The 14,276-nt window shown below is 41.3% G+C and overlaps 1 protein-coding gene across 1 annotated transcript; it reads right to left on the bottom strand.

Annotated features, from left to right (window-relative positions):
* Window positions 1-1,446: 1,446 nt before the first annotated feature.
* CD40LG (CD40 ligand) lies at window positions 1,447-12,863 on the bottom strand. Its single transcript, XM_019536435.1, has 5 exons — window positions 12,659-12,863; window positions 10,154-10,291; window positions 7,523-7,568; window positions 5,964-6,035; window positions 1,447-3,736 (listed from the first exon to the last, which is right to left on the bottom strand). The coding sequence occupies exons 1-5, from the start codon at window positions 12,812-12,814 to the stop codon at window positions 3,366-3,368; spliced, it is 783 nt and encodes a 260-aa protein (XP_019391980.1). The 5' UTR covers window positions 12,815-12,863; the 3' UTR covers window positions 1,447-3,365.
* Window positions 12,864-14,276: the final 1,413 nt, after the last annotated feature.

The following is a 14,276-nucleotide window of genomic DNA, read 5'->3' as shown; positions in this document are numbered from 1 at the left end:
ATGTAAAACAGAGAAAATATTCTCAAATAAATGTGTAGTGAGAGCAAAATGTGGGGCAGGAGCAAGCATGTATGTTTGTGGAGGAAGAGGGAGGGCTCCTTCTCATTTTTGAAGCTTTCCTCATGCCCCAAATTTATATGAGAGGCTCGACATCCAGCCTTAAATCCACAGGCAAAATCCTCCTATCCTTGTCCTTCTACCCCATACTGCTTCTGGGAAGGCATCGGCATCCCCTGCCCCCTCCTCCTTCACAGCCACCTCAGGGTGAGGCCCTGTCCTGCCATCTTTCCCCTCATGCCTACTGTCTGCAGCCCCTCAGTCCCCCTCAACACTCCCCATCGCTCTGTGTTTCTCCCCCGGCTTCAGCCGCCTGGAAGTCTGCCTCATGTCTCCCTCATCCTCCACGTGCCCTTTCTCCTGGGGCCTCCACATTTCCTCACAGTCCCTGTGGCCCGCTCCATCTGGGTCCTGAGCCTGCCAGCCGCTTGGACTACAAATGTGCGACGCTCTGGTATATCTGCCCAGGAGCCAGGTTAAAAAAAACCCTACCGAATTACCTCAAAAAACCCCACCAGATTTGGTAGCACACCTTGGGATTTGTGCCGCTGGAAAAAGGAACCGGGCCAAATACTCAAAGGGGCTGTGAGGTGATGAGCACAGATGCATGCATTTTAATTTGGTTTGGATTTGGTTTAGTTTTGATTTCAGGTTTAAATGCATACATTATTCACGATGTAGTGAAGCGGGTTACTGTGTTTTTTATTGATCTATTCATTTAGTCAGGAAATTCATATTTAAAATGGTGTTGTATCAGTACAAACAATAAATGCATTGCTCTAATATAATACGTTAATGGTTGTGTAGTATGAGACGAAGGAAGACTTGGATGCACAAAAATATGCTATGCCCTTGATCCTATTTAGGTGCCTAAATCTCATTGATTTGAACCTTGTTATTAAGTTATTAAAAGGGCCCAAATATTGAATTGTTCCCTTACAACATCAAGCAAGAGACATTGTGAAATAAGCCTGATGTTGTAGGAGGTTTTGGCACCCAGTTAAACCACAGAACGACGTCTCTGCGGCTGACAACAAATCCAAGCTAGCTAAAGGAAACATAATTGTAGTAGGAAAAGAAAATTTTGCACAAAAAAAGGAAGGGGAAAAGGCTACATAGCTGCACAAGTTAGATATTATGCATATATGTACAGTTACAGAGGACAGGACAAATCCTCCTCATATTTCAAGAGCATTTTGCAGATAGGAAACTGTATATAGTAATCCATCATATGTTATAGGATATTGCAGTGACAAGCAGCAGAATAGACCCTGTGACAGATCCCGACATCAGAGTGACAAACTCAGACCTCATATTTGAAAAGAAAAGCATACAGCCAGTGTTAAAACTGTATAAAATGACATTTTATTTGTTAAATTATAAAGGGCATGTTATTTGTAGCACTACAGTGTACAGATTTCTAGACCGACTGTTGTAGCTAGGCTGCAAAATACCTCCGTGTTGCACCATGGTGTGTAAGCAACACAGCACATCCTCCTTAACACTTCAGATTTAAACATTCAATCATGTGCAACGAGTATTATTGCAGAAGTACAACCAGGTTTAGTCTTTTCACACCTTTTCATAGTTTTCAATGCAATTTTTTCATAGTTTTCAATGCAACTGTTAGTTATTCCCTCCCTTTTGTTCATCAATATAATACAGTTTTAGTTAAATAAATAATTTTTTATACAATGCATCAAACAAGAACATATCTCTGACTCCATTCTCTAATAAAGTTATGCATTTCAGATAACAGCCAACAAACTACACATTAAATTACTGTAAGATTAGACGGGCAAAGTCTGAGCACAGCTCCCCTTGATTTCAGTAGGTGAAGAATCAGGTCTTATATTTTCAGGATGATGGAATTTATACAATCCATGTTTAAAAGCTACTGCTTTCCACCCCAGAGGAGACACTTTGGAATTGAACCAGCAACCCAAGTATAATACAGAAATTAATCTCATATAGTCTTTACTCAGTGAAAGCTCTCATGCCCTGTCCTACAACCCTTGCTTGAACAAGCCTACGGACTTCCCCAAAACTACTTCCGTGACTATGTACTACTCAAGGAAATACCCCAGAATATCTCTCAAACAGTTGGGATCTCTGGATAAAGGTGCTATGTAAATGTCCTTATACCCTGGAGTTCCCCAAGTCAAGCCCATGGGACTAAGGGTCCAGAGTAGAAAATTTCAGTGAGGACTTTCCTATATATTTTCCACATCCAAAATGCTGTGGGGCCTGGTTACAGAGTCCCTCTCTCTGCTCACCTGTTTTATAGCTTTAGTGGTGCTATTCTACCATTCTCCCTGGCTGTGGTAGCTCCAGGACACTGAGTGCACGCTCCACATAACAAAGGAGACAACTTGGATTTTTTCATAGGACTGGAAAAGGCATAAATGTGCCTGATTCCTGTCCTCTGCCTTTTCACCCTTCTTTCTAGCATGGAACCAGGAGTCATGGAGGAGGGTCCTTCATGGGGCATGGAGAAGTATAGAAGTAGGAGACATCCTTTTCTGCACAGGAGTAGCAGGAGGACAGTCTAGGCTAGTGGGTGAGGTTCACTGGGCAGATGGCCGCATAGGTCTCAAGAAATCTGTGTTCTGAGAGGTCTGTGCTACCCCTGCACTACAGCCTGAATTTCACCCAGCATGAGCATGCCTGAGCAAATGCCATGTTATGTTCAAAGGTACGAGAGACTCTGCTGATTGCATATTATACACGCCTATGGGTGGAAAAAAGGAATACTTCAGATGAAACCCAGCTTATATGGCAAACATGCATCATCATCAGCTACGACATAAGGAACGCATTTTGCTGATTGCATGCTTTACACAGAAGATGTTCCTAAGCCTCTTAAGGTTTTTCCACTCTCATTTTATATGCAGATGGAGACAAAAATACATCTTGATAAGAGTCCCTTGAGACATGTAACATTATTTGGGAAGAAACACCAGTATTACTGTCCACTAAGTAAGCTTATATGACATTAATTGAGACATCCACCCTGTCAAACAAATGGTAACACACACAGTGTTGAAAGCTTAAATACATATAATACAGACACGTACAGAACAAAGTGCACAGAATAACAGCTCCAAACTTTTTTCCATTTCTCTTCTAAGGGCTTGTTCTGTCCCATTAATAAATAATAAAATATACAACTCTAGAAATGAGAAAACTAAAGATGCAGGGGAATATAAATATTGGAAACCAGGAGAAGCCACTTTGTTCAACAAAGTCGCGTTAGGGCTTCCTGTGCAGTGACAACTGCAGATCTGTTCTTCACGGTAGATCTCCTTTCAGTTAAGATTAAACATACCAAAGTATGTGCTTCCATGATTGTAGTTCACAAGAGTTGAATCTGTCACATTAACGAATACCACGTCACCTTGCCGGAGTTCAAATACTCCTCCCACATGAGTGGACTGGAGGCCACAGGACAAGTCTGATGAGCTGTGTGTATTTAGTCCATTTAACAAGAGCCGATCTGATTCCAAAGGCAGGTGCAAATAAATATACACAGTAAATGGTGCCTGAGGTGCTGGCTTGGTGCAGAAGCTGACTTGGGCATAGATGTAATAAACCCCTGCTTTCTCCACCTTCAGTTTCCCTTCTTTGTAGGATATCAAGTTGTTTGTAGGGGCATACCCAGTTGTCTTCCACTCTAAAACTGCAAAGGGAAAAATATCACCATTGAGCCTGGCAAGTCAGGAATCACATTAAGAGGAAAAACACTAGTTGAAAGTTTAACCTCAATGGGATTATTCCCACCCTGTGCCCCTCTCATCCATTTAGATTGTCATCTTATTGAAGCAGAGGTTGTCTGCAGCCCCTCAGTCTCCGCTCTGCAGGGAAAGGGAAGAAAGGGCTTTTTTGTGCGGTTTCTAATCCTGGACTGCTCCCTCTAATTGACCTGGTGGCACTGTATTTCACCACCATCACACGTGCTATAATATGTTTCCTTGCAAATAGTAAATACAAAAAACCAGGTTAGCATAAGTAGGCATCGGTTCTTTGAAGCCCACACAGTCCAAGGTGCATTGCAGATACTGAAACACAACTCTCACTGCCTTGTACAGGAGCTGCATACTGGTCTGACTCAGGGCCATCAGGACCTCTCTGAAATGAATGATGATTTCATATTAAAAATGTAGGTTCTTCAGCCTGGTACTTTTATGTGTCGCTGGCACATGAGCGGTGCTCGCTATCGTGCTCCTTCTGCACTTGTGCTCCTCCAGTCACCAAAGGAGGTGAGAACGAAGTGAGGATGTATAAAAAAAAAAGTGGCTGGAAGTTTCAATCTATATTTGCAGCGAGTGCCTCAGAGCTTGACGACACACAAAACATAAATGGTCTTGTGGCAAAACACAGACCTCCACTACCAATCTCTGCTGTGTGCCAGGCTGGCTGTTTTGTGTGTGCTAGATGTCAAATGGCAGGTGCTAAAGCTAGATGGGCAAGGCAGAGCATTAAATATTTAAGGGAATGAACTCTGGGCTCTTTCAGTAATACACAATTACCCAACCCTACCCTCGCTGAAATCCTATTCATTTCGTGGGTAGCTGGCTGGAGACATCATCACTTCCTAAGAAGATCCACTAGTGAAAGAATAAAGCATACCACCTATGTATTTCTAGGACAGTGGATGGTTTTCTTTTCTCCCCCACTGTCCAGGATACCATTTAATTTGCATGAGTTTTCACTTTGTGTTCTAATCTCAACAAAATATCTCACTAAGGAGCACATTCATGCAGTGACTTTCTTACTTCTGTGATTTTATCTAAGTTTTCCACATGTGCTGCTGAGCTCTGAGGTAAGCTGAAACCTGAGTAAGTTGAAGCATCACAGATGGAAAGAGCAATGCTATTTACTGGTATTTGCTCTAGAGTCAATTAAAATAGGCCCAAGTGGGGAGATCTTTACAAGATTGAGGGTATCATCTTCAAGCTCTTACTCATTTGAGTAATTCCCTTTTTTTTCCATTTGCAGGTTGTCACCTTAGCCAGGGACACACTAGGAAATTAACTTATTGCTGGTGTGAAAGCAGCTAAAATGGCAATGAAAATGGTCCCAGCTGAGTGGTTTCAAAAGACAGCTGAGCCCTGCTCCAAGTAATCATGATTTATATGGTGATCTATGGGCCTAGTGATGACAAAAAGTCACCAGCCAACACAACTTGGTCTAATCAATACTGTAACTGTTGCTATCACTACTGGGAAATTTTAGGAGACAAGGCTAGCATAAAGATCTCTCTTGAAACCATTCAGGGTCTGCAAGAGCTGACCTGTGACTAAGGGTTTGCAGAATATTAATATTTGTCTCCTGTACTTCAGCATGAGCTCCTTTGAAGTCTACATATGATGATTCATATTACCCATCCCCACTTTGCTTAAGCAGTTTTGAACCTTTTCTCCCACAGCTGAGAGAGAGGCAATTCTACAATAATGCCACTCTGCCCATGGCAAGTTTTCTTCTAAAAAGGGAAACAAAAATAGCTTTAGGAAAATTACACCCACAGCTCTCTCTCACACACTCCTCTACAGCCAGTCCATCCCGCCTCCCTTTAAAGTATGAACTGCAACAGGACCCCTGAGTGTTACTGGATTGCAGGATCCAATTTATCTTCCTTTGACTTTAGCTGGGAGATGAAAGATTGGTTCCATTAGGGGAAAAAACTAAACCATTTTCATTTCACTAAAAATATGCCTTAAAAATCAGGCACTGTTTTTTTATTTCTAGGAAATATATGCTTAAGAATAGAACAACACTAGCCTTGAGCAAAGAAAAAATGTCTGTTGTCAGGTTTGGTTTTTGGTGTTACTAAACTCCATGATGGCATTATTTATATAATACATGGCCCCATTTGTGAATGTGATCTGGGAAGGAAGCTTCCTTACCTGGTACTGATTTGTTGCCCTTCTTAATTCCTGCCAGGTGAGCTGCAACTGGGTGCCTCCTGACATCTGCAACTAAACAAAACCGGTGATTAATTGATGTTTTAATTCTTGTTCTCTACCTGAGACCACACTAGATGTTGTATTGCACTATAATTATGTTAACAGATGCAAGGGCCAGAACTGATTAAAAATATCTTATCCCTGACATTGCCTGATCTATCCAACACAATCCCAGTCTCCCATGCTGTAGTAAGCAGATGCCTGCAGGACCAGAGCTAATCTGATGGAGCAGCATGTATTTGAATGCAAACTCATGCTCTGACAGGCACAGAAAGATGGGTGTTTTTTACAGAGAATGTCTTGCCGCAGGCATCTGAAGGATGTCTTCTAAACATCGGCAGTGGAGAAGTCTCAGCAAATTTCAAATGCAAGGTGGGCCATAAGTTCCTAAATAACAATGTTCCTGACTTTAGAGGGCCATGAAGATTAAGGCTGAGGAAGATAAGTTGCCAGATAGATCCCAGGTGGATGGCAGCAGAGGAATTGAAACTGATCCCACTCAAAGGTGGGGTGCTGTGTTAGCTGTGGCTAGGCTGGAATATGTTCATTCCCAAGATGAGGGTGGCTGGGTATGTCTTCACTGTAGAGTTAGCCTGGGTTTTTTCTTTGATATAAGTCTGAGCTGCATTCCCAGCTACACATAAAACCCTTTCTCTCCTGAGATTTGGGTGCTTTCATTCAAAACTAGTTATCTCTGCTTAGGACATGGGTTAGAGGTTCTACTTTTCCTGAGGGTCAAATCCCACCCCTTTGCAGTGAGAGCATAAATTAAACCTACTCATTTGTGGATAATCCCACACTACTCCTCTCTTGTGTGACCAGAAGGACAAACGTATTCTCCCACATTTCACTAGGCGAGGATCACAGCCCAGCTCAGCTTACTGCAACACAAGGAACTGTGAGACTCGCTGCCAGAAGTTTTAGTGTCACAGGCAGGGGTAGCACCAGTGGAGAAACTAACTTGGATATGCCTTTACATGTGGCTGCTTACACCTGTGCTGACTTAACCTGTCTGCTCAGACCTAGATGCCAGTCACTCAGCCAAACACTATAGTGTTCATTACTGGCTTACATGATAGCAGACCTAGCAATTCCCTACTTGGCAGCTTTCTGTACAAGCTCTTTTATTCCTCTGATATTTTATCCTTCTCCAGACTATTGTCAGATATTCTTCTGCCTCCTGTCATCATGCCACAATAGCTTTGAAAAACCTAGGCAATAAGCAAAGCAAAACCTCTAACCTTGTTTCAAATGATACATGAAAGCTAACAGTTGACAAAGACATTAAGATATGGACTCTGGACCCTTTAAAATACCATTAGAAACCAAAGGCTGATCAATGTGATTTTTGCCATGGGTCAGGCCCCAAATGCAGCATATCTCATTATCTAGTTCCCTGTGCAACCCCCTTGGTTTGCAATGATGCAAAGAAAAGTATGTCTCTGCACTGATTTAATTCTCCAGTAGCAAAAAGTTTGTCCCAAACTTCTAGAACATACCTTTCAGCTTTTCATATGTTTCAGTGTCTTTTTTGGTGTTGTCCTCCTAAAACAAGGATAGTAGAAAAGAAGTTATTCAGAGATTCACTGATTGAAAAGCCAGTGTTGAAGTAATGTTCTGTACCTCACACATGTCATCGTATACTGCCTGTATCATAATCACAGGTATCATAATGCCAGCCTTAGAGTTACCATGTAAGGAAAGTCATAATACACGGAGATGTAGTGCAATGCCTGTGATTCCAATACAGATCCATTGAAAGTGACTGACATTATAAAAGCTTATTATATCTTCACAAGCTCTAAATAAAAGGATTTGATAAACATTTTTACTGTACATAATCCTCTCTGATCATTCTGGTACCTACATACACATTCAGTGTTTCTGTAGTACAGGTAGAAGTTAAATATTTGAGAGAGAAGGAAGAAAATCAGTGGGTTCCCATTTTCATATCTCATATGCTGAAATCTTTTCTTTCCTGCAATGCAGGAACTCATCTTCATTACTTTGGTACAGCAGTTATTTAAGACCTAATTCTGCCTGCCCTCATTTCTTCCAGTGCAGACACACAGAACTCAGCAAGTATAAATGAAGGCACAATTTGGCCCTGAGCTCTTAGTTACAGGGCATGTATAACTACATAACTTGTGAAAATAGCTTTGATAATATCATACGCACAGCAGAGCTTTGACTTTCCATTTGTAGCTTGCAGTTTAAAGAGTCTTTGATGTCACGTTTTCCATAATTAAGATGCTCTGACTGAAAAAGTTTATTTGCAAACCAAAAAGAAATATATATATATATATATGAAAAGAGTATTCAGGGCAATTAAAAAATGTGCATCATCAGACCAAAGCTTTTCTGGAAGGCCAGCGCACATTGTTGCTATGCCAGACTCCATCGTTTCTTACACACCTAGAGGGTATTAGGAACTTGTAGAAGCTGGCCAAGTTCAGTAACAATAGACCTCATCAGCTAGACTCTGATCCAAAGCTTTAAAAATGACTCTCACTGACTGATGAAGGTTAGGTCAGGTCCCCGGGGGTGCATACCCCAAGGATTTTCACTTAAGGCAGACAAGAATATCAAAACACTAGATATCTTGAGCACAGTAAACAAGGTGATAAATAATTCCAAGAGACACAGAGATTGAGGGCTCCTTCTCCCAGGTTTGACACCAATTTAGGTTTGGCTGTCTTCAGTCACAGAGAATTGTGAGAGGGAACTCACTGATGAACTTGATCTTTCATGATCTTTGCTTAAGAGCTCATGTAAGTCCCTTTTTTAAAAAAACCCAACAAACTACTATCTGATGAAGCACATCCTTGCAGCCATTATGAACCATTTGGTGCCACAAGATAGCTCAAACCTGTCCATGGAATGCTGATTAAAAGTAATGGTGCTACACTTTCTGATGCAAGCCTAGGACTGTGTGAAACCAAGAGCCTGGGTCAGATTATATTTTCTCATGCAACTTATGTTCTGTTTCCTTGCAACTGGAGGAGCTGCTGCCTTCTGTCCCTCCTGTATTTGCAGAGCACACTGTCTTTTCAAGCTGTCAAGAGATGCTACACCTCTGCCCTCACTATGACCACAGCATCCAGGCCTGACTCTACCCTGCCTTACAACCCACATACTCTTTGACATTTGTGTAAAGTGGGTGTAAAAATCCTATCTGTTATCAAACCAGTTAGCATTTGACACCCACTGTGTAGAAGTGTCAGATTTTGCAAGGTGGCATACATCAGAGAATCAGCCTTTCAGGGCTACTGAATTAGTCACAGGGCCAGATCCTGCCATCAGTCCACACAGGGAGCTTGCTCTCCAGATTGGTGTACAAACTGGCAGTCAGCTTCATTTCTCTCTATTGCTCTCCCCAGAAGCCAATGGAAGTTGTCATCAAAGCTCTGTGTACTCTTTGAAGAACTCGGGCCTTGTTTGTTAAACAATGAGATTTTTGTTATATGATATAACTTGTTTTAATCTTTGAAAAGAGAAAATGTTGTGAAAATGGGTTCATAGTGACCTAGAATCTTATCTATGCTTTTTAGGATGATGCATTATAGATATCGTAACAGATAACTTGTCTTGCTGCTTGATGATCATAATTATGATTTGTTGGGTGTTTTGGCTTCCTGTGCATGATATTTAATATCAGAGACACGGAGTCCAGCCTTCTGGAGCTTTGGTTCTAAAGAGAAAGTGCCTGCGCTCAGAGGCTGAGCAGCACCAGCTCCCGCTGTGCTGAATGCGCTGCGCAATGACACGCTGCTGTGGCAACTGCTGCTTTTGCACCCCCTCACAAAAGCAGCCCCCAGGGCTGCTGTCCTGATTGCTTCCCCTCAGTTACGCTACTTCCTGAGCTCCAGTGCAAACAAGGATTTCCTTATACCTTTGTTTCCACTGTGTGATTGGTAGAGTTTGTGCTGGCAAGATCAGGCTTCCAGATTCTAGTGACAGTTGCAAAAGAGCAATTCCATTGACTTCAGAGGAGTTAGTCTACATTTAACTTCCCTTTAACTAAGACTGAAATCTGGCCTAGGATGTAAAAGCACACCAAAGTTGTTTTTTAAATACAGCTTGTAAGACTGTGTACGGGTGTGTGCACCTGTGTAGACTCAGCCTCTTACCTTCATTAGGAGATGCTTCAACCTGTCTGTAATCTTCTTACAGTCCAGTAATGAAGATTCCACACCTTTTGGTTTCTGACATTCGTGTAATCTTTTCAGGAATAAGAAATCTTCATTTAAGCTCATGCCATCTTTCAGCTGCAGGCGAGATGACAGAAAGGGTAAAAGTTATGCTAGTGGGAAAGTGGCCAGGTGACAAAGGAAAACAGGCAAACCTTATTCTGAAATGATAACTCACAGATGGGTAAGCCCCCCATCCCACATGTCTCGATGACCTGACGTCCAGACACAGACAAAATTCTCTTTCACTTCAATGGGAATTTTGCTAACATCACATCTGGGAAGCTAGTCCTCACAACATATTTCTACCTGAACCGTGCAACAACAAGTGAAACCTACTGTCAAGTCTTTAGTATTAATTCACATTACATTCCACTCCTCCCCTCTTTGAAAAGGTAGGACATGCATCACCTTGACAACAGGTATCGGCTCAGGAATCTGGACCAGTCATTAAGGGCTTGGTCTGTGGCCAGTACTCATGTAGATCTGTACCTGCTCTAATTAGTTTGTCCCAGTAAAATCAAAGATATGGCTCATAATAAGAACAGGGCAAATTCTTTTTAGTGGAGAGTTTATTTGCCAAAAAATATGGTTTTAAGGAGACCAAAATTAGTTGTGAACTGCAGTCAAATTCTGTAATAGATTCAGACAAAAAATGTGAAAAAAATGGAAGTTCTACAATTTCATTGTAATGTTTAGAAACTAAACTTTAATGATTTTTCATTTTGAAACTTTTTTGTTCCAAAAAATCACCAAATTTAATTTTAAAAAATGGGGTTAAAACTGCTGAAATCCAAGCAGGTTCCCTAAGGGCTGCATCAGTGGAGAGTCTACAGGTCAGGCTGTTCACAATAAAATGGTAGAGTCAGATTTTTAAAAGCGTCCTACGACCTCTAATTATCATCTTTAAAACCAAACCAGCTGATGCTGTTAATTTTGGGAAAGTGACATTTTCCATTGCTGCAGCAGTAACCAGTCATTCCATCCACTGGACAGACTTTGACTCCTGTGCTCACTTTGAATTGTGTCTGCAGGTGTAATGGATATTTAGTCACCTATAGATGGTGATGGCACATGGGGCAGCAGCTGCTGCTGGGCTGCCAACAGCGAGACCAGAAGCATAATAGTTGCTCTTTTTGTGTCTCTCACCCCTCCAGTCAGCACCCAGGGATGGTGCCCTGGACACCCCCTTAGGTATACTACTGGTAGTGCCAAATGGGACCTGCTTGCGCAGAAAGGTGCAACAGGAGGAGAACAAGGATTCTGCAAACCAGTCCAATCTATGAACATTGTACCACTGTGATTCTCGCAGACTAATTCACCGGTCGCACTTAGGTAGACAAGGTTCTTTGGGCAAATGTGATATCTTCTAACACCAACTATTGGTCTAATAAAAGATATAATATAAAAGATATCACATTTATCCAAATAACCTTGTTTGCCTATATCCTTAGACCAACACGGCTATCGCCAACACCCCATTCGCACTTACACTTTTGAAGCCCAGTTCTACACTTCACATACATGCAACCTGAATAGTCCACATTCACTGTTAACTCATTAACATTTCAATTATAAATGTGAACCAATAATTATCATTTTTTTTAAATTTCACCAAGAAAAACATTCTTTTGGACTGTTTAAGTTGAATACATTTGATTCTATATATATTTTAATTGGCTCTCCTGTTATATCTCTTCACTGTTGTTTGAGTAAAACTTAGTTTTAAATAAGGTGGCATTAGATGGCTTATTCGCCACTGGAGCAACAACAACATTGAAAACAACTTTTACATTTCAGATTCTTTAATAAACAGTCTCAGAAGCATAAGATGAAACCATTTGGATTGTGTCTATTTAAAAATAAGTCTACTCTTTTTTTCTTAATGTATGAAGAAGAGTTGTAAAGTAAAACTGTCTCTAAAACTTTTACATAAAAATTCACTTCTGGCATCACTCTCTCTTTCTAAGTGTCACTATAAATCATAATATAACTAGGTCTAAAATACTATCACAAATTAAAAGGTATCCATTTACTCCCAAAGAGCATGGACTCATCATTCATGGTTTTCACGCTGACTTGAATGCAATACTTTCTATCATCTCGGAATTTAACCTGATCAAATACACTTGTTTTGATATAATCTACACTTCACTCTGCTGATCCAAAATTCTTTTATTAATTGCATGATTCATTAGCAAAATATATCTTCTGTATAAATTTTAAGTCTGTGAACTTTATATAATCTAAGCATGTATATTTTCTTCAGTAAGTGGCAGATTAAGACCCAAACAAGAAAATGTATGTGATACATGCCACTTCTATATAAGAAAATTATTAACAGCTTTTGCATTATTATTCACTTTTGTTCAACAATTTTTTCTGTGCTGAAAATAAATCATTTTAGTACTGGTCCAGTTAACACAGTCTTACTACTAATCTTACCTTGTCCAACTGCATGTGAAAATATAAGCAAAATAGTGCAGTCCCAATAGTCTGTGCTACAATAAATACACTAAGAAAGCATATAAAAATTTTCATGGTGATTGATGAGCCGGTACTCGTAGGTCTAGGTGTCGTTGGGGTATAAGGTTCATTCATTCTGTATTCACGTTTCTGAGGCTTCCTCTTCAAAAGTTGTAGTCATGAGCAGCATGAGAACTGTCCTCGGTAACATGCGACTCAAGATAGTTAAGGCATGCAAGATTGTCACAGCCCACACTTCCTGGAAAAAACCCTTCGTAGTGGGGAGGTTTGTTCACTACCATCTCCCACAACAAAAACGTTGCTTAAACTTTCTTCGGCTGCTCACTTCCAGGCTTTTTCCTATTGTTCTGTCAGAGTCAGTTGAATATTCTTATTCCATGTATTCATATTTGCCCCGAAACACTCCAGAGCATAACCCCCTTTTTTTTTTCCTTTCACGGACAAACATTTTACGGCTGATGACTTCAAAGAAACGCGGGAAACGAATCCATGAGTAAAGTGATTGAATTTCAGTGAAGGTGGAAAAAGGGTTGGAAACAGCCAAACACTAATTGTTTCAGAACAAGGGAAAAGAGCCTTTAACGCATTGTTTTCCTCAGGGAGGAAGGATGGGTTTGTAGTTATGACAATAAGCTAGAAATTAAGAGAGGCAAGTGCAGTTCTGCCAGGCCAGGCCTGTCTTGGCCTGCTCTCTGGTCCCATGTAAACCAGCACAGCCAGTTCCATGGTCAGGTTGTCAGCAACTAAACCGGCACACCAACCTAGGCTAGCCTGGGTGAGGCGAGTATGTGAACTAAAAGCAAGACCTGTCAAAGGACAGATGAGCCCCCTGTGAACCAACAGCCACCCATACATAGAGACCAGTTCACTTTGCCCAAAGAATCGCCAGTGATGCACAGCATCTAAGGTGCCCCAATGGTCACAGCAGCCTCAGGAATGACTTGACTTGAAGTGCAGTTCTGGCCTTTATAGCCTACTCCTTGTGTGACTTTGGACAAGCCACATAATGTCTCTACATCTCATTTCACTGCATGTACAAAGGGGGTGGTGATACAACTTTTGTCTAATGAGAAGGTAAGCACCTTGGGAAAGGGACCAGCTTTTTTGGTAGCTGGCCCAATGGGGTCTCCATCTTTGTTGGGGCTTTTTGATGCTACCAGAACTATAACAGTAACTGGGGGGCTTTCACCTCCTCCCCATTATTTGCTTTTCAAGCTAGCTTTCTTTGAGCCTTCTGAACTGCACCACGATGTCCCAAGCTGCTTCCACTGGCACATACTGGCTAAATGCTATGAAATGGGTCCTTAAAAAGAGACAGTCCATTGAAAGTCAGCCCCAAATAAGCAATGATCCAAGAGGCATAACCCGTAATCCTTGCTCAGGCAAAATTCCCCAGGCACTATGCTTGGGTTGGCCAAGAAAGGTGGGAAGAACAGGGGATCTTAGGAACAGGGGATTTTGGCCAGCTGTCTTGTGCAGTTGTATTCTCACTGACCATGCTCTTCACCTCAAAGCTGTCTGTCTTTACTGAAGCACAGATTTTTGTGTCCAGACCCTGATTTTTATGTCCACTGCC

Source organism: Crocodylus porosus, unplaced genomic scaffold, assembly GCF_001723895.1.
Source record: "Crocodylus porosus isolate Cpor-Errol unplaced genomic scaffold, CroPor_comp1, whole genome shotgun sequence".
Lineage (NCBI taxonomy): Eukaryota > Metazoa > Chordata > Crocodylia > Crocodylidae > Crocodylus > Crocodylus porosus.
The sequence above is the reverse complement of the archived record's forward strand: the minus strand, read 5'-3'. Positions and strand labels throughout refer to the sequence as shown.